The sequence below is a fragment of the Pteropus alecto genome, unplaced genomic scaffold (assembly GCF_000325575.1).
Source record: "Pteropus alecto unplaced genomic scaffold, ASM32557v1 scaffold239, whole genome shotgun sequence".
NCBI classification, from domain to species: Eukaryota; Metazoa; Chordata; class Mammalia; order Chiroptera; family Pteropodidae; genus Pteropus; species Pteropus alecto.
The window spans coordinates 15872476-15894144 of record NW_006494613.1 but is presented as its reverse complement, the minus strand read 5'-3'; the positions used below and the strand labels follow the sequence as shown (position 1 = coordinate 15894144).

Below are 21669 nucleotides of genomic sequence, written 5' to 3'. Positions count from 1 at the left end.
ATTTTTCACTATTAACAAAATAATTATTGAATTAGTTCTTTAGAATACATTCCTAACAGGAGAACTGTTGGCTCAATGGGTAAACACATTTTAAAATGTGACACACTACAAACTTCTCTTCAGAAAAACTAAAGTCAATTTACATCTCAAGTAAAAGCGTGAGAGAGTGCTCTCTCCCCATATCTTTTTCAATGCTGCATATCGTTATCAATCTTTTCTATCTCTGTCAAATTATACTTCAGTGTCGGTTTCATTTAGCTTGTTTTTATTACTAGTGAAGATGGACTATGAAATGCCCTTACTGTCATTTTATTTTTCCATTAGGGAACTAACCATGGTCACCCAATATCCACTTTTCTATTAGAGTCTTATTATTTTCATAGTTTTTTAAAGGTTGTTTGGTTTTTTTTTTGTCTTATGTGTCTCAAACATTTTTCATTAGGGTCTGCTTGGGTTTTATTGCCTTTAACTTTGTAAAACGCCTCTTAAAAATTGAACATAACAAAGTCTATCTATTTTCACTTTATGATTTGTGGTTTGACTGTCTTGCTTTGAAAGTTTTTCTTCCTCCATTCATATACAAATGCTTACTATATTATATACTAGTATTTTTAAGGGTTCTTTTTTTTATACATTTAAGTCTACTGGAATTTAATTTGGTATACAGTGTTTAATAATTTTACTTTTTCCAATGATTGTTCAGTTGTTTCAACCTCCTTTTTCTTCCAGATTTGAAATGTTGCCTTTATCTAATATAAAATGCTCATACATTAGGTTTATTAGGTTTATTCACTGTTTATCAATGTTCCACTGTTCTGTCTATCTGCTCTGGAACCAATACCTCACAGATAATAACTTTTATTATCTGTGGTAAAAAGCAAAGGAATGTAAGGTGTTTCTCTAAAATGCAAACACTTTAAAGGAGTAGTTCAGTGGGGAAAAAAATCTGCTTGTTATAAAGGAGACTATAGGTAATTTGTTTCCATTTGTTTCATTTCTTTACTGTTTATGTCCTTAAAATTATTGTAGCTTGAAAGCACAATAACTGCACTTTCCCCATGTCACTGATTAATTCAGCGACTTTCAATATAAGGTGTTACTATTCTGTACACCAGTATTGTTCACATCTTCGTTGTGTGAAAAATACAATGTTGGTAGAAGCGCTAAGGCCTTCTAAGTAACCATGGTACTACAGAATAATTGGTCATTATTTACAAGGTGAGCTTTATCACATATAGAGTAAATTAATGTTTCAAAGTGAAAAGTCAAACTGATTTTTCTCTCCTCTACCAATATTTTAAGGAGTATAAAACAAAACTTGACAGACATAATATTTAATAGGATGGAGACAAAGCAATAGCTCAAGTTATTCAGATGGCTTTATTATACTTAGAAAAACACATATTTAAGTTAAATGCAATGGGTTAATACAAAGATTAAATACAACTAACCTCTGGTAGCTAAGCAACTTAAGACCAAATATCTCATAATACCAATTATTTTGCAAAATAAAGCAATACCAAAATTATCCAATCATCTTCTTACCTGCGGAGCTGCCTCCCTCCTCAGCGGCAGCCCCAAGGAAGAAACAATCATCCACCTTTCCAGATGAGCACCTGTGTGGAAGGAGGCAGTGACAGGGGAAGAGGAGTGGAGAACATACAGGCAGTGGGACCAGCAAGCCAGCTGCCACATTAAGCTCTGAGTGAATGGAGAGAGGTTTAGGAAGTACTGCCTCTGAGGAGGCATGGCTGCTGAGGGCAATGAAAAAGCAGGGCCAAGGCAAAGTCTGGACACCAGTAGAAAACGAAAACAATGACAGATATACAGACACACATACACACGCGCACACACACAACCCCTTAAATTCTTTATGATTAAAATCTACAAATTAATTGTGGTAAAACTTTGGACAATTAAAACTAAAATAAATAATATTTACATGTAGAAGAACTTATTATAGTTTCAAACATTCTTAAGTATCCTGAGTAAATAATTAGAAAATCATTTATGTACTCTAATACATCCTAACATCTAAATATTACTGTAAAGAGATAGTAACAGCAATACAGGGACAAAGACAATATAAATAAGAGTAAATATATTACTACCGTATGAAAAAAATGACAAAAAAAGATTTATTAGAATAGTTACTATTACGGTTGCTACATTTGATCTTAATTTTCATTCTCAGTTAATCTCCAAGTCATCTCAGTTATTTTCCAAAGTAAATTTGAGAGAAAGAAAAAGCAGCAAACTTTTAACTCATCTCTCTCATTTAATTCTTTTAGAAATAATCAGTCTCTAGTGAAACACTTCTTTCTATCTCCCTGCCTCCTTTCCCAACTCCCCGCCTCTTTCTTAACTTCCAACTTTACAACTCAAGATATAAAAATTACATTTGCCACCATCCATACCTCAATGATTACAGTCGCTATCGGCTGGAAAGGATTAACAATAACTGGTTCTGGGTCCACCTCAGCCAGACCACTGGTTCCATCAAGTTCAGCCTGCTCTCGCTCTCTCTGCTCTCTATTATTTGAGGAAAAAAGTTTGGAATTCCTGAGCAAGTGATGAATCATGTTTAAGAACACTTACAATAGATTTAAGGCCATTAAACTTAGAAATTTAAACATCTGGACATGGCTTTGAATTACTGAGAGATTTTCAGAAATCTTTATGCACATAACAGGCCTCTATCCTCATGTAAAGATTAATCATTTGAACTTTAAAAGAAAGAAATGTTGACAAAAATGACACTCCTTATGACTGATTTCTTAAGGTCAATGGTGCATATTAATTATTTTTCTATGTGTCAAGGGTTTATATTTATCAATTTATTAATTACCCTCCTAAATCAATGCTGTCATCTTCACTGATATTAACAGATAGTAAGTCCTTTTGTTAATCCTCTTCTTAAGGGCTGTGTCAAGTTACATATCATATATGAACTAAATAATGACTATTGCTTTGCACAGTGTAAGAGGCTATAAAAATAGCTTGCACTTATCACTCAGATTAAATAGTATTTTCATATTCATTACTACTGAAACATTTACTATCTCTGTGATTTATAGTTAATGTTGCCCCATACATGAAGGGTAATAAGTTAATAAAACAAGTAGAGCAAGACAGAAAAATGAGTAGTATTGATCTGCAACTTAGCTGCAAGTATAGTATAGCAATGTGAATGCTCATTACTATGACATTTATTATGTTCTCTGATGGAAAGAGATATCCTTTCATTGTGAACCTAGGAAGCCAAGATTTAGAGATTTGCAATTTATTACCTGTGTGACCTTGGACATGTATCTGGATCTTTGAGCCTCCGCTTTCCCATAAATGTGGATAAAAATACCTACCTCATTGGGTTGTTTCAGCTAAAGTAATATATGTGAAAGCACTCTGTAAATGAACATATTTATATGACAGTAACTGTTATTAATGTTATTCATTTACTAGTAAGCAATTTCAAGTACCTAGTATTGAAATACTATTTTCGGATACCAATAATGTGTTTTACAGTTTTTCAAAAATATCTGAACCTATCAAATTGTATTTAAAGAAGTAAAAACGTTTTTTTATATCACTCCTCTCTAGATGCCAATTTACTTTTAATTATGGAGACTCTGCTCAATAGGAAAGGCCTCAGACCACACGTGGCATGGCTAAGAGAAAAGAGGAAAGGGAAATGAGTATTAGAAAAGCCTGCCATAACATGACCTAGAATATCTTTATGGAAAAGGTAAGAACTTGGGGTAAAAAGTGAATCACATTTGGTTTCTTTTATCCAATTCAAAATTTTTGTTCTTTTTGTTTGTTTTCTTAATGAAGGAAAAAACAAAAGAGTCTTCAGAAAAGTTGGCTATATGTTTTATTTTTATAAATATATAAAAGGTATACTTAAATGAATGATTGGTTCTACTGAGATTTATGTCATGGAAATATACAGTAGGACAGAAAACCAAAGATTCTCACTGGAACTAAAACCTCATATCTGTATCAAGAGATATCTAGATCTGTTCATATTATTCAGCACTTGGTGATGGAGAGTTATCTCTACAAATAATTCTTTAAGCCCTATCTCTGAATTAAAAGAAAGATACTAGTAATTAGAGGATTTCCCCGATAGTGTAGGGGAAGACCTCGCAAAGCCGAGGGTAGTTTAGTAGGGTCCTGCCTACAAGGTAGCAACTATGTTAAAGCATGTGGAAGGTCAATATTACTTTGTAGATGAAAGACAACTTTAGATCTTACAGGAGGAGCTCACTTAAAAACTGTTTCATTCCTGCCCCCTCCCCCACCATGTAACAATCCAGTGAAAAAAAGAAAGAGAAATCTTGGGATTAAGCCCTAAATTCAACTTTAAATCTGAGTACTTTCTTATAGAATTAAGATTATTATAAGTGATTCTATGGTAGAATTCATATAATTTTTTTTAAATTAGGAGTTTGCTAAATTAAGTTTAAAATTTTCCTATAAAGGAACTGTATTTTTAAAATAATTGGAAAAACATATTTTAAAAACCTGCAATGGTGCAATTTAGTCGACTTTCTGATAAAACTAAGGTTGAAGATCAGCTTTTGCTTCAGTTGACTGATCCACCAACAGATTACCTTCTATCTTTGCTGAGACTAAAGAAGGATTTCTCAATCTAATGACATATTAGACTCAATAATTCTTTGTTGCGGGAGACTGTCCTGTGCATCATAGGCTGCACAGCAGCATCCCTGGCCTACCCACTAGATACCAGTAGCACTTCACCTCTCCACAGCGGTGACAAGTAAAAATGTCTCTAGACACTGCCAAATATCCTCTGAAAAGCAAAATCACCATTGTTTGAGAACCACTGCATTAAAAGTACCCATAAGAAATAGGAGACAAAAATTTTAATACTCTGTGAAATAATAAATATCTAAGGATTAAATTTAACTACCACAGCACCACCAGAAATATTAGAATCCTGTCACCCAAACTCCTGTACAGAAAGAGCCATAAAAATAGAAAACTTACCTACTGCCTTCTTTCATATAGAAAGAGGAAACTGAATAGACAAAACTAAAAAATTCATAAAATTGTGGTACAAAATAAATCTACTTACCTTTCTTCCCGTAACTTTCGCACTCTTTCAGCCCTTTCTCGTTTCTCTTGTTCCTCAAGAGCACGTTGTTCTGTTGTGTCTTTTTGGATGCGTTCATTTAAGACATCAAAGTCCCTTGCAATGATATTTAGTAGCCAATAAAGGCCTTTTTTAATGGATTTGTCAATTTTCTTTCCAGATCCCAAGATTGCTGAACAAGGTTCCTGAAAAACAGCAATTTATTTGTCTTAGGAATTAAAACTAAAAGGTCTCCACAAAAAATCTACTCATAAACCATTAAGTATAATTACTGGAAAATCAATGATAAATTAATGATAGGAAGCTCTTGCTTATTTAACTCACAAAACACACCTTTGCAATGATCACTAACATTAGTACCCAGGAAATGGAATATTTTGTGTATATGTATAAGCTATGAGAGATATTATGACACGAGAAGTCAACGGTGCCAGTTATATTTTATAGCAGTAAACGGTTTTTAAGATTGACATGCCAATGACTATCTTCTGAAACCAGAGTAAATAATTCCTGTGTCTATCTTTCTTAAGATTATATGATAACTCTCCTGATATGATTTTCGAAAGTCATCACAAATCTCTCCTATGTTTAAATTTTGTATTTATATGTTTTATTTACTATTTACAAATTTTATAGCATGACATGTTTGAATAGCTTACAGGTCTTGTCAGCGATTATCTTAAACAAAGGCAAATATAATTCTTTGAAATTACAAAAGATGGTTTATGGAAGTCAGTAACAACTAAACAGAAAACAAATATTACAGTATTAAGTAATATCAACAGAATATTGAGAACGTGATTTCCTGGATAAAAAAAAATTTCTTTTAAAATACTAATGAATTCTTTTGTTAGCTGCCTTACCACTTAATTGCCTATCACCTATACAAAAACTAAGTTATACTGAACATATTTCATAGGGCAAAAAAAAAACCCAAAACTTACTATTTGGCATAGGCACTTGTGCTCATTGACCAATTTTTCTAGAGACAGACATTCAATCACATCAGCTTCTCCTAAAGCCCCTTCCTTGTCTTGTTTATTTGCCAACCTAGAGAGATATAAATGAAGCTGTTTTATAGCAAATATATAATCAGACAGCCACTTAAGAAGATTTTGATCATGTTCTCATTCCAAAGTTTTAAAGCTACCGATTTCAGAACGTACTGGTTTTAGAGAGTATTTAGTATCGAGTTCATTTTTCCTTTATTTTACTACTAAAAAGTTAGTAAGAATTGGCCTAACAAGGGAAATCAGGTAGTGTCAAGAAAACAAGCAACATATCAATAGGCCAACAAAAAAGCTACAAATAAAAAAGCGGACTAGTTTCTGCAGTTCTCAGCTGTCAATTCTAATTTTCACATTAACTACGTCTTTATCTTCTTAAAATACATTGCATCATGATGTAAGTGCCCTTATCTCATGTTCTTATCTTCTTAAAACACAAACTGTACCACGTTTTAAATAATCAAATACTCATTCTGGGCTTGAAATATTTGAGATCATCTGCATTTCCAGTGTGTAGAATGAGACCACATAAATGTGCAACTTATTGGAGAAATGAGGTCACTTCTATCTAATTTACTTTGCATAGCACTGGGCATTAAAAACAAACAAACAAAAACATTATATTCAATTAGGAACAAACTGGGGAATAACAAATAAAAAAAATTTATATAGAAATTACCACAAAACACCATGATTTGCCTATCAGATGGCAGAGGTCAAAAGTCTAATAAAACACTACTTGGTCAGCATTTGATAGACATTTCAGACCAATAGATATTATTTAATAAATATACAGAACAATAAATCTAAATAATCCTTATCATCTATCTTTAAAATTATCAAAATTGTGCCATTCTTGCTCATCTACATATCTTCTACTTTCCCCTCCAGTCATGTCACTGCACCCCAAATTTAAAAATTTAAAAACATTACACAATACCACTATCACACCTAACAAAATGAATATTCCTCAATAACTTTTTACAAGTGTTGATGTCCAAATTTAAATCCAAACCAAATACACATTACAATTTACTCTTGCCTTTCACTCCCAGCCCAACATCCCCCACCCTTGCAACACCATCACCACCTCATTTGTAAAACAAAAAACTTATTTTTCTATAGAATTTCCCGTGTTTAGCTTTTGACTGATACCTTCCTTATGAGATCATTTAACATGAATACTCTGTATTTCCTATATCTAGTAGTTGGATGGATGAGTTTCGAGTTGAAATCTTTTGGCAAACATATTTCATAAATGGTGCTGGTACTTAGGAGGCTTATACCACTGGTTGTACCACTTTTAACGATGTTAAAATGGATCAGTGGATTCAGCTGGAGTCAGGCTGATTCACCCAAAATAAAGTTCCCATTAACCTTTAATCTAATGATTTTAGCAGTCATTGATGACCTTTGCTAAATTCAGTTATTTTATAAGGCTTATGAAATCATGACTTTTCTAGTTCTATAATCCTTCTGCATTTACAAGCTGGATTTTGATAAAAAGTAAGCTTTCATCAACTACTTACTTACTCTAAAATACAATTCAGATAAAAGTCAAGATAAACCTTTGATCCTTTGCCTTCAATTCCCTAATTTTCGTAATAATAAATGGGTGCCCTAAGAATCTCCAAAGGTGATCAAGTTGCTTTCTGTGGTTTCTGGGATTGTCATTATGGATTCATAGATTTTTAAAACTTATTTGATATGCTTCAATTTATTGCAGTTACTGTTCTTTTTGAGGCTCAAAGTTACCCATTTTTGATCAGTGGGTTACCCATTTTTGATCAGTTCCCTTTGTTAGCTCCTGTGTTCTGTAGGTACAACTCCAATAGTCTTTGCTATCTTCTTGGTTTTTTATAAGAAACAATATTCCATACCTGGAATCATCCATTTCCCTAAGAAGCCCTGGTTCCTTTTAGTAGGAACTGTTATTAGAAAGACCACAATCTGGACCCTATGGATATTTACTGCTACTGACTTATCATTGTTTTCTAGACCCTTTCAGTGGACAAAGCTAAGAAAAAAATGTAGTTTTTAAGAAACAAATTATGAGCTCATATTGAATTTTTCATTTTAAATTAGATATTACCAAGTTTTTACTTAGCTTCTTAAATTGTATTTTTCTTCTGTTGAAAACTACAGTTCCTAATAACACTGACACTGACTATATGCTTTATTCTACAATATATATGAGCTTCAATAACAATAGCAATATTATTACTAAAAATAAGACACTAAATAAAGGTTAAGATCTCATTGAGGTTATTCTTGTTTCTAAAATATATCTCGCAAGAGATACAGAGTCAAAATACTGGGTTTTAAAATTAGTTGAAATAATCCTTCTCTGTATGGTTATGCCACCATTAGATATATAGCTAGGATTATTTATTTCAGACAGCTTTTATTTTTAAGATAGTTTTACTTTTTAAGATTTAATTTTTAAAACATGTGGTTCTAAATTCAAAACCATAAAAACAAACTATAATGAGAAAGAACTAATTTCTGTCTCTGTCCCTTCTCCTTCCTCTCTCTATTCCATCCATTCTCCTACAAGTAACTACTTTCGTTAGTTTTTAATTTATCCTCTCATATTTCTTCTTGAAAATTTAAACATGTATATAGGGAAATGGTATTTTAAAGACCACAATTTGGGCACTATGGATATTCACTGTTACTGATTGGTTGAGAGGTGTTGTGTATGTGCATCTTCGCCTCCCTTTCTTCCTCAAAAACCAGCATACTATATACACTCCTATGCACCATCTCCCAACTTTTTTAAAACATAAATCCTAAAATTACCCTGAAGCAGGGTAAAGAAATCTTCTTTATTACTACATATGCTATTAATGAGGAAAATGTTCATTATGTGGATGTTTCATCATTTATTCAACCAGGCCCAGAATGAAGGACTTTTTTCCAGTTATTTCCAGTGTTTTGTTTTTATAAAGAGTGCTGTGAATAAGTGTGTGGAGATGTTATTTCTTACCTTGGGAACAGACTCCAGGAAGTAGGACTACTGAATCAAAGAATAAATGCAACTGCTATTTTGATAGATATGATAACAATGTCCTTGTCCCTCCTCTCACCCTCAAATCATAAAAATCAGGCAGAAAAAAAAGGGACGGTAGGAAATTTAGTAATGTGAGAGAACTTTCATTTCCAATTTTCCTACTAATATTTCACCCTGGTAAAAATTAATTTTGAATTGTTATATTAATATAATAAACAGCATAACATTTAGTGCTGCATGACTTTAGTTTTTCTATTTTGGAAACTATGGAAGAAACTTATTTGAAAAAAATAGCAAGTATAGTAAAAAGAAAAGTGGGATGGAAGGTTTAAAGACAGGAGGTTTTTTTGGCAGTTGTAGTTGTGAAAATCAATGATTTTATGAGTTAACCCCTCGGGATTTCCTAAAATAGAGTTGAATTCAATCATTTTAAAGTAAATGGAACAAAAAGCCTTTACAGCAAGCTTCTTTCCATTCCTAGTTATTCCAAATTCTGTATATTTAGCAAGTTTTGATACATAAAGAAAACAAAGAAATCTTTGTTTAAATACAAACCCCCACTTTAATGAGTAATGTATTTTATATATAATATAGGATTGGGATTACAATGCCTTTGCCAAATACTCTATGTAGGCAGTTTAACAAGGACTTCCTGTTACCAGCTAGCTCCAATGAAAACGATCTTCCTTTAATCTAAAGAATGGGCGGTTAACAGGCAGAACCGGATTCTCCAGGTGTGAAGTAAGCAATTTGTTCTTCTCATTTGATATTAACAGCAAAAGGACAATTTTATCTCTAACTTATTTGGCTTCGTTGTTTGGCTTTCAATTAAGTTAACTATATGAAAACCATACAAAAATTGCCTGTGAACTATAAAATAGAGACTTAAATAATCTGATCAAAGCGTTAACAGGTTTCTCTTTCAAAGAAAGGCAGGACTCCAAGACTGCAGGTGGAACAGAAACAAAAGGAACAAGACAAAGGTAAATAAACCATTCTTTTTCATACTTTTTAATGTGAAACATCCATAGTTTGAAATCTGTCACACTTAAAAATAGCTCAACAGACAAGTAAAATTGTTGTTTTGCTCAGATTTGCACCAGGCTACAGACAGCTGATCTACTCACATAAACTGCTGATAAACTGAATGGAATTTGGGTTTAGAGATCTCAGAAATAGATCATTTTAACAAAAATCAACTTTTTCTTTTAAGTCCTCTTAAAAATATCTTCTCAATTTGGAAACACTAGAAAGTCAGATCCTATAAAAACAAATTTAAAATTCTTTCTTTTGTAGATTGACTATAAATTAGTCACATTGTGCTTCCTTTCAAGAACACTTTAACATTTAATTCTGAAAATAAGTGTATGCCCAAATTTGACACATAAGTATAACCTTTAAAAAACTTAAGATAATTTTCTAGCAAGTCTTAATTTCTTCATTGTTGTTTCCCAGAATCTTTTAAAATTAATTTCAGGAAATTAGAAAATAATCTTCTTATAAAAGGACCACTGTAAAATATCAAAGTACTCACATTTTAATGTTTTAGCTAAAGTATTAGAAGTACGTAATTATAAAATTTAATATGCTTGGATATTTAAAAAAATTTAAGTCAGCATCGTTTAAAGTCAACATATATACATATGTCTGATACTTTTAAAATTAAGTAATATATAAGTTTAACCAAAACATATTTATTTTCTGATATTTCTTCAAAGTTATTTTATAATTGTTGCTATGCTGAATTTAGCAAAGAACCCATTTCATAAATCAAAATAATAATGGCTTTTAATAAGTATTTTAAGAGTGGACTTGAAAGTGGACTAAGTAATACCTATAACATCTTTATGGCTGTGATTTTAAATTTAATATAAAAATCATTTTATGTATGTACAGCATATTTTATAACCAGGTAAGTGAGAGTTCAAAATAACAGCCATCTTAATATTTAAACAAAAATGGTCTTAATGTTACATTAAACAAGTTGGTTAACAATTAACTTATTTAAACTCAATAAAAAGTAGAACAAAAAAGGCCCTAAAAGACTGCATTACAAAAACAAAGTCAGATAATTTAAACTTAGAGAAAATATATTCAACTTGCAATTTTTTTTATTAGTTTGTTTTCTTCATTTTAAGTAGTCAAAAAGGTGAATATTCCAATAACATCAGCTCCTTTCGCCTTGAACTAGGGAAATACTGCAAGCTGTCTTTGTACACAAAAGCAAAAGAATACTCCATTTTATGTCGGATAAGAACTGGTTACACTCCTTGAAATATTTTATTTAATCAATATAGTGTTAGTAACTATAGAAAGAATATATCTTACTTTAAAAAAATCTATAAAACTATAAAATATTGATTCCAGAGTATATTTCTTGAAGCATTAGGTGATTTTTATTCATATTTCTGTTCCTGGGAATGTTCCCTGTCTGTAATAGGGTGGAGAAACTTTTATTTGAGTCGTACAACTTACTATTCTATTTCCCAGAACAAACTGTCAAAGTCAATTACCATATTTATGTATTAGTGGGTTTTTTTTTTGCAAATATGATGTTTAAGTTCAAAGATAGTCAGTTATTGACAGAATTCAAAACTGTATAGCAATGCAGTAAGTTAAACATGCTGAAAGATGATTCATGAATAGAACTCTTCCAACATTAAGAAAATAAATTTAAGATAATGTGGTATAAAATAGTAGTCATTGATTTCACCTAGTCAAAGCAATTAAATGACATGAATTTTGTCTCTTCTAACTTTTAAATTCTAATATGCTTAGTTGTCTCACTTTGCCTAATATTCTATTTTATGAAGATATATGATTAAGCAATTAAATTGGAAAGAGTTATATACGTAGTTATTAGTATGTAACTACTAGAAAATGCAGTTTATATATAGCATGTAAATCCACCTGAGTACCTCCATGAATTCAGTATCTGCAGAGATGAACAAGGGTTTGGGGAAGATTCTGAATTATGTTAACTCTGCAAAGATGCACAGAACAGAAATTCCTCCCTCTTCTACATAGAAAAGTTTCTGATATAATCTTAGGGGGAAAAAAAGACAAATTTCAAAACTACATCATTACATTTGAAGTAAAAAAGAGAAATTTCCAAGTGTCAGAAATGATGAGAGAACACACTTATAGCCAAAGTAGAGAGTAAGAATTAAAGCAAGTCCATGAACTACTAGAAGCCGGGGCTTAGGGTTCGCGCATAAGAGGGAACTAAAACTGAGTTTCCTGATAAAGTAGTAAACCAACAAAAATTGAACACAGTCTGTATAGAGATAGGAAAATCTCTGTTAGCTTGTCCAGGATTATAACAAAGAAGTGAAGTATCCACTCAGGCTGTAAAAATCACTAGAGGGGCATTAGGCCCATATTTTCACTGCCTGGGCTACCATAGGCAAACTCCATGGGTCCCTAGTAGTGACGACAAAAATGTCTTAAGAATATATACACAATATAGAGCACTTTGGGCATTCTTGTATAATGCCTCATTGAAGATAAACTACTTTCAAAGTTCACTAAATCCACCTGCCCACCACCAAGAGAAACAGTCAATGGCCACAACAAACAAATTTATTCCTCAGAAATCAGAAATAACCTAATAATGTAAAGGATCTTTAACATAAATATGCTTTAAATATTAATAAAATAAATGAAGACATAGGATCCATAAACCAAGATGAACAATTAATATTTACAGTTGATTTTTTATAAACATCATTTACTATAATATGCATGCCATGATATATAGCACTAAAAATATGACTGTTTTTCCTATAATATCAAAAAAATATAGAGATTTATAGAAAAAGACTCAAAATGTTTTTTCTAGTAAATTTATTAAGATTAATGAATATAAAAAACATATCAATATATTTTGAAGAGTTCCTTAAAGTACCTTTTATTCAAATATGAAGGTATGGTACTACTTCAGGAAATTGTTCTTCTATGGACAGGAGCCCAGGAAAAGACAAATGGTGCTAGGGTCAGAGTCGAATATCTTGGTTCCTGAAATCGGTGACAGTAAAACACCTTCCCAAAAGCATTTTGCAAAGGTATACTGTGCTACAGTATCAATTTGAAATATTCTATTTCTCAAAAAAAACAAACAAACTATGATACTTCAGGAGGGAAAAAAAAAAAAGGCTTTGATGGCATTGGTGATTTATTTCTAATTAAAAAAAAAAAAAAACTATCCATTCATAAAAATGTTAGAGGGGATTGTTTCAGGATTTGTTTCTATCATGTTACCAAACAGAAAGCTGGAGACACTACCTGTGAAATTAAAAGGCTGTTAAATGCTTCTTAGCCGTTACTAAGCATTAGATAGGACTTAATTCTCATGAATAAAAAAAATCAAAATGTTTTGTTTTGATCCCTCCATTCTCATCTGAGTATCCGATACTGTTACTGTTTTCTTTTTCCAATATTATAAGAAACACAAGTTTAAAAAAAATAGTACAAAAAATTGCATATCTGTTAAATACTTTGTAATTGTAAGAATCCATAACAGATTAGTACAACAATAGGAAACAGAACTCAGTGTACACAAACAAGAATGAAGTATACCTCACCTCCTATCTATCTTATTTCAGCCTATGACTATGAGTTAAAGCAGAAGAAAATATAAAAATCCCAGTCTCTACATGGTTCCAAGGATAAGATTCAAAATTTCTTAGAGACTCTCTGTGACACTATGTCTATGAGGTCAGAACTAATTCCTTTTCTTCTCAATTGTAAAGTTCTTAATTTGGTCTGATATATGTTAAAGATCCTAATGAAGCTGCAAACAACGTAATTATTTTAGATCTGATCTGATATGCTATATTACCTCCTACAAGAACTTTTTTCTTTTAAACATAGTATTTATACTAATAACATAACACACTACTTGATACACATCAACTTCATGTAAGCTCTGCCACTTTTAAGTTGTGTTGTCTCTGGCAAGTCACTTTACCTTTCAGACACTAGGAAAATTAGAGGAGTAGTTAAGAAAGTCAACATCCAAACAAGAGAACTTCAAAGAAAATCATACAAAGAATAAAGTTCTTTAAAAAATTAGGACCCTCCCCCCAAAAATCCTAAATACATGAATTTTCAGATTGAAAAGAGATACTAAATATCTAGCAAATTATGCAAAAGGACTTAACCTTAGGTATGTTATTGCAAACTTTCAGAACACTGAGAATAAAGAGAAAAGGCCAAGAATTTCATGAAAGGAAATCACTGGTCCAACAGCCAGGAAGCTTTCATTATTATACCAGTACTATTACTAAGAAGCTCTGGGTAAAACAGTTAACGTGATTCTCAATAAGAAAAATTAGGAAATTCATTAGTGAACCTCTAAAGATTCTTTCCGGAATCAAATTATAATATACAATGGATGTAGAAGAAACCAGGTTCGCCTCTCCTTTGGAGAACAAGGGAGGGCTACACATCACTGCCACCCTTCTCTAGTTGGTAGCGGAGTTGTAAAGAAAAGTAACATGCATAGCTTCAGGCTACAGCATTTTAATGTCTTTGAGAGACTCTTAATGTCTTTGAGAGACTCTCAAAGACATTAAAAGTAGCTAGCTGGTACTTCCAGCTAGCTACTTTGATGACCTACCGTTTATTCAAAACGGTGAAGCTTAGGTCTCTGAGTGACTAAGATGGGAACACAGACATGAAATGTGAGCAAGAACTACATCTGTGTTGTTTTAATCCACCAAGATTTGAGGACTAGATATCACTTTGGCATAATCAAGCATATCTTAAATGATAAAACGGGACCAGGAAGAATTTTTCATAAATTTAACATTTAAAACTCATTTTAAAATTCCAGGTTAAATTACCTTATAAAGCTAAAACTCTTTATAACTTATCTCTTAAAATCTGAATTTTATATTAAGAACTACATTAGGTTAATTACAATTAACTGTAATTATAAATAACTTACCCAATATGCAAAACTACATATACTTATAAATTAACTTGTTTATTATAGTTTAAAAGGAGGAAAAAGGATATAAAAAATGAGAATATCAAACTTTCTGCACATTTAGTTGGTTGCTCTTGTATTAAAATCTTTCTCAATTAAAATCACCTTGTTTTCTTTTTAATAGAGGACATAAAAATAGTAAGTTCACATACTATTATATATGTTTTCTCTATTTTGCTTATTTGCTAAGGAGGAAGGCCAAGAAATATACTCCTAGAATACATGCCTAACATATGGATCAATAACTACTAAGTGTTTTATATTGATCTACTTTCCAACTCTCAAAGTTTGCAGTCCTATCTAAATTTCCTTCTTATATTCCTCATTGACTAATCTTCGTTTTACAAATTTTCCAGATTAAAACTGTAACTTATTATTTTTTCCCATAGATCTTAGTAAACCAATAGTTTCAGTCAGTTCTGTTCCTAAGGTAGAAAATTATTCCTTGCAAGTAAGGTGGAATAAAATGGTAGAGAGAGAGGGCATGAATGCCCTTCCCAACTTAGATGTCTCTTATTTGTATAAGAGACTTCTTATACACAGGCTGCAAATTTTTAACATTTTTTTACTTTTACTATGCAAATTAATGGTAAAATAAAACAATTCAAGCTACTTAAGTATTTAAAATATTTGAAGTAAACAGCAGAAAACTATAGGAACATTATAGGCAAAAAAATCTTGCTCTTAAAAGTTTCCAACCAGTAGTTAAAATGCTCAGCAATACAAGTACACAAGAAATGTTCCAGAGAAAACTGTTAATAGCTACAAAAGAACTTTTCCACCAAAAACAGATTTTAAGGTTTTATTCCTTGTGATCCAGCTTCTTTCCCAACCACTTCAATTACCTAATTGCCTCTTCTCAGAACTCATCTGAGCTGATCTCTATAGAGAACCCAAAACTGTTGAAAAAAGCTTTATAGCATAGCAGAGTCCTTCAAACTAGACTGCCTGAATTTGAATCTCAACTCTACCAACTCTACCATGAGCTGACATTTTGGTTAAGTTACTTAAGCTCAAGTCTTAATATCATTATCTCTAAAATAGAGATAATAGTAACACTAATTCTGAGTTCTTAAAAGAACATACAACATGTTTAGAACAGTGCCTGGCATGTATTAAGTTCTCAAGAAATTATGAGGTATCAAGAGCTTAATATCAGAACATGAATAAATGAGACTCGTCAAGGTGCTAGTAACACCAGAATGAATAAAGATTCTTGCCCTCAGAAAGCTCATATTTGGGGGAAATAGCAGATAATAAAGAAGCAAAAAATATATAGTATGTTAAATAGTGAAAAGTGGTATGGAAAAAAATAAAGCTGGGAAGCATGGTTACAGTTCCAGACAGGGTGACCTTACTGAGAGGGTGTCAGTAAGACCTAAAGAAGATGGGGGAATAAGTCAGCACTACATGGGGAAGAGCACTCAAAACAGAGAAAACAGCAAGTCCAAAGCCCTAAAGCAGGATAGTCCTTGGTTTATGTGAGGACTAGCAAGGAGCAAAATGTAGTTGAAGCAGATGGAGGTGAAGAGTTGTAGAAGGTATGGTCAGAGAGATTAAAGAGAGGGGTGGAGAAGTAACATAGGGCCTTTTAGGCTCTGGCTTATCCTGAGAGATAACACTAAAAGAAGGCTTTGGGCACAAAGATGACATGATCTCACTTACATTTTAACTCTGGTTTCTGCGTGAAAAAAGACCAAAGGGGAAGGGGATGCAAAGGAGGAAACAAGGAGACCACATAGGAGACTACTGCAATAATTCAGGTGAGAAATGGTGACTTGGACCAGGAAGTAGTGAGTGGTGGCTGGATCCAGATATACCTTGAAAAAGCTGACAATATTTGCTAATAGTTTGGATGTGTGTGTGGGGGGGGGGAGGGGGAAATGTGGTGCGGGGACAGGGAAGAGGGAGGGAGGCAGAACAAAACAAAGTAGTCAAGAATGACTCCAAAGTTCTTGGTCTGGGGACTAGAATACAGTTGCTGTTTATTGAGAAGCAGCAGCAATTTGGGAGATGGGAGGAAGATCAGGAGCTTATTTTTGACACACATTCAAATGGAGCTGTTGAATAGATATAGGTGTTATGAGAGCAGTCTATACTGGAAAAACAACTGAGTCATCAGCTACCACAGAGCACTTAATGCCATGAGACTGGAAAATGATGGTGGATAAAAAGAGAATTGAGCCTTGAAACATTCCAAAACTCAGAGGTGAGGGAGATGAGAAGAAACCAGGAAAAAAAAAAAAAAAAATGAGGAGGAGTCAAAGAGGTAAGAGGAAAGCCAGGAGAAAAACACTTTGAAAGTGATTTAAGATGTGATGGTGGTAAGTTCTGCTGATGGGTTAATATCATCAGTAAGTCTTATTGTTTCTATCTCCAAAATATATCCTGAATGGTTCCCATTTATTCTACCCAGCTTTATCATTCATCCCGCTTATAAACTATTTTCCCCACCTCAGAGAACTATTCTCTACCCCAGGGGTCCCCAACACCTGGGCCTTAGACTGGTACCGGTCAGTGGCCTGTTAGGAACTGGGCCGCACAGCAGGAGGTGAGTGGCAGGCGAGAGAGAGAGAGAGAAACTTCATCTGTATTTGCAGCCACTCCCCAGCACTAGCATTACCACCTCAGCTCCACCTCGGATCATCAGGACATATATTCTTAAAGGAGCACTGGTTCCTGGTGTCAAAAAGGTTGGGGACTGTTCTCTATACGGTGATCTTTTAAAAACATAAATCATATATCAATACTCTATTTATTCTTTGTCTTCTACTGCATATAGAATAAAATCTAAACTGTCTTTGGCCCACATGGCTTTTTATGATCTGATCCCTGTCTCACTTACTGACTTCTTTATTCCTGTGTTACTCTTCACATTAATTTATATCTCACGCAAACATTCATTTTGTTCTTACAACACATCAGTGCCATTCATTGCCATGGCACCCCATCTCTTATACACAGGATGGACTCTCCTGGCTTTTCATCTTTTGAACATTTAGGTCTCACAGATCAAATACCTCCTTAGAGAGGCCTTGCCTAACTGATCTATCAGGATTGAAAATTATAACATTTGTCCTTTTAGTTGTATATTGGTCCATCTGCCCTCAGATAGTAAATTATTCAAGGACAGGTATTACTGAATCTATATTACATCACTTAAATCTTTGCATATAGTAAGCGTCAGTAATTATGTGACAAAATGTCAGTCTTTTGAAACCAAAGAAATATTATCAAGACATTGTTTAACATTTACACAATGCAGGTATCATTTCTACATCATCCCTGACTGGGTCATCATTCAAGAACATTTTGAACATCTCCAGTGACAGCAAGCTTATTATCTCATGAAGCAGTTAATCCCATCTTGGGACAGCTCCACTTGTTTGAAGAGTCTTCTTTATACTAAATTAAACCTCTCTTCATGTAATTTCCACCCATTGCCCTTTGGAGTTATACCAAGTAAGTCTAATTCCTTGTATAAATCCAGACCTATACATTTTAGAAAACAGTTGTGGTTATTTCCTACATCTTTTTTTTGCAGGACAAATATTATCATTTCTTTCAACAGTTCTTCCAACCTCATCTTTTCTAAGTCAGTTTGGAAAATTCTTAATTTATAAATTTTCATCTCAAAATAGAGACTCAAAACTTAACACAGTTCCTCTCCCATTTGCTTTGACTGGCGTAGAGTCAGTGAAATGAATATCTTAGTCAATCTAAAATCACACCGTTATTCATGAAAGCATAATGACTATTCTAATAGTTCTGAAAGAAAGCTCGTGATTAACTAAAATCTCCAGTAATTTTCATAAGCACTGCTATAAATGCAAAAGCCTTCCATTCTGTAGATGTGAAGGTATTTTCTAAACAACTAGGTATGATATTTTATATCTACCCCAGTTAAAAATATTTTGTTACATTTAGTATAGTGTTCCATGTTATTTTAATCTTTGAATCCCAACTCTGTACTTCACCATAATGAAGATCTCCCCAAATTTTGTGCCATCGGCATATCTGATAAGCATGACTTTTATGACAACATGCAAATCACTGACAAAAATATTTGCATAAACTTAATCAAACACTGAGTCTCATAGCATAACAACATAACATTACAGACCTTTTTCCCTGATTGATACTGACATTATGTGTGGTTCAATGAACTATTTGTAACTCCCTTAACAGCTTCTTGGCTGCAAAAAATATCATGAAAGACATTATTAAATGCTGTTCTAAGTCCAAGATGCTCTGTGAAAATAAAGCATTTTATTAGCAAAGATTGCTTTTTATCATTTCATTTTGGATATGTAGGCATATCATTATATATATATATACACATACATATATATATACATATATATATATCTCGCTATATATAAATTATGTACATCAATTTGATCCCATGGATATCTACAAACACAAGATGTGATGTCAATATTATCAGCATCTCCAAAATAAAATTTTATATAAATATATTCATTCTCATGTTTATAAAAATATCACTTAATATAATTGTTGTTCTAAGACAGTCTGGATATATCTGCAGAGGAATGGTAAAAATCAGAAATTGACACAATCAGATTAAGAATACATTTTCATATGTACGCAATGAATAAGAAAACAAAATATATCAAATAATGTGTTAATCAGGAAGCCTCAGAAAATTTAAAATAAATTCAACACTATTTATATTGCTTAAAGCCCTCATATGAAATCTACTCTGTCACTACAATGGTTTTAACTAAATTATGCATATTTAGCAAAATGAGTATATTCTTAACATTACATAGACCAATTAACTGGGAACAGCATCTTTAGTAATATGGCACTTTTAGAGTGTTCTTTTAATTTTAAAAGTTGAAGATACAGTCAAGTCAAATCTTCCATTCTGAGATATACCTTCCTCTAGCAAGAAAAATCTATTGTGTGGCAGTATCCTGGCACAAAAACTTATTCTGAGGCAACTGTAAATCTATATCACCATTTTCTCAGCTACTTCGCTCAACCGGATGGGGCTCATAGTAGCCCCGCATCATGCAAAGATTTACAAATTATTTTACACTACCTTTCCTATTTTTGTGATCTTTATGAAGAAATTCTAATTGATTTTTCTAATTTTTTCACCTCTTCAGAAAACTAGGAAGATTTTTCCTGGGAGATATAGTTCTGTGAAACCAACTGCACCCAGGGGAAAATACCAAACTTTTCTTTGTTCACCACAATCATTTTTGCTTCTTCTTAGGAGGAAAAAGAAGATGAAGGACCGACTTCAAGAACTAAAGCAACGAACAAAGGAAATTGAACTCTCAGGAGACAGGCAAATATCAACTACAGAAGCAGAGGAACAAGGAATAATTCTGCAGCAAGCTGTTATTTATGAGAGAGAGCCTGTAGCTGAGAAACACCTACATGAAATTCAAAAACTACAGGAAAGTATTAACGATTTGACAGACGATGTTCAAAAATTTGGGCAACAACAGAAAAATCTAGTGGCTTCAATGAGAAGGTTTAGTCTACTTAAGAAAGAGTCTAGCATTACAAAGGAGATAAAAACCCAAGCAGAACACATTAATAGAGGTTTGGATGATTTAGTAAAAGAAGTTAAAAAATCAGAGGCTGAAAATGGTCCATCATCAGTGGTCACAAGGATACTTAAATCTCAGCATGCTACGATGTTCCGCCATTTTCAGCAAACTATGTTTATATACAATGACACAATAACAGCAAAGCAAGAGAAATGCAAGACATTTATTTTCCGTCAGCTTGAAGTTTGTGGAAAAGAAGTGCCTGAAGAAGAAGTAAATGATATGCTTCATCAAGGAAAATGGGAAGTTTTTAATGAAAGCTTGCTTACAGAAATCAATATTACTAAAGCACAACTCTCAGAGATAGAACAGAGACACAAGGAACTTGTTAATTTGGAGAACCAAATAAAGGATTTAAGGGAGCTTTTCATTCAGATATCTCTTTTAGTCGAGGAACAAGGAGAAAGTATCAACAATATTGAAATGATAGTGAATGGTACGAAAGAATATGTTAACACCACTAAAGAGAAATTTGGACTAGCTGTAAAATATAAAAAAAGAAATCCTTGTAGGGTATTGTGTTGTTGGTGTTGTCCATGCTATGGCTCAAAATAAAGAAGCTATTTTAGAAAGTTTTCCAGCTTTAGAATGAAGAATGTCCCATATTTCAGTGTCTTGTTTTTCTTCATTTCGTAGATCCATTCACATACCTTTCTCCTTTAGCCCTCACCCACTAGAATTGTAGAAACTTCGGAGCCAGTAACATAAAACAAGTCTTCATTTACTGAACTAAAAACAGTATATTTGCCTTTAAACTCACAGATTAACTACTGACAATGAGATGAATGATCTTAAGTTTCTAATCAGGTATCACATTCTATTGTGTATTTTTGTAATGCCCAATTCCTTATGAGATGAATGTTATTAAGTGACAACTACTTAAACAATCCTTTTGGGATCATTTGAGAGTATTTTAGTAGTTAAGAATTATATAAAATAGGACCTCAAAG

General features: G+C 32.7%; 2 protein-coding genes across 4 annotated transcripts in view; one reads left to right on the top strand and one right to left on the bottom strand.

Annotated features, from left to right (window-relative positions):
* The window catches only part of ARL13B (ADP ribosylation factor like GTPase 13B), a 63973-nt gene that overhangs the window by 11666 nt on the left and 30638 nt on the right, over positions 1–21669 (bottom strand). For all 3 annotated transcript variants that reach the window (XM_006926251.3, XM_006926252.3, XM_025042502.1), the window contains 3 exons: positions 6064–6169; positions 5102–5304; positions 2418–2532 (listed from right to left, as the gene is read on the bottom strand). In XM_006926251.3, coding sequence (XP_006926313.1) covers positions 2418–2532; positions 5102–5304; positions 6064–6169 — 424 coding nt within the window. The remainder of the gene's footprint in view (positions 1–2417; positions 2533–5101; positions 5305–6063; positions 6170–21669) is intronic.
* Positions 20267–21287, top strand: STX19 (syntaxin 19). The gene has a single exon (XM_006926250.2). It carries the CDS (start codon positions 20390–20392, stop codon positions 21272–21274), a length of 885 nt encoding a protein of 294 aa, XP_006926312.1. The 5' UTR covers positions 20267–20389; the 3' UTR covers positions 21275–21287.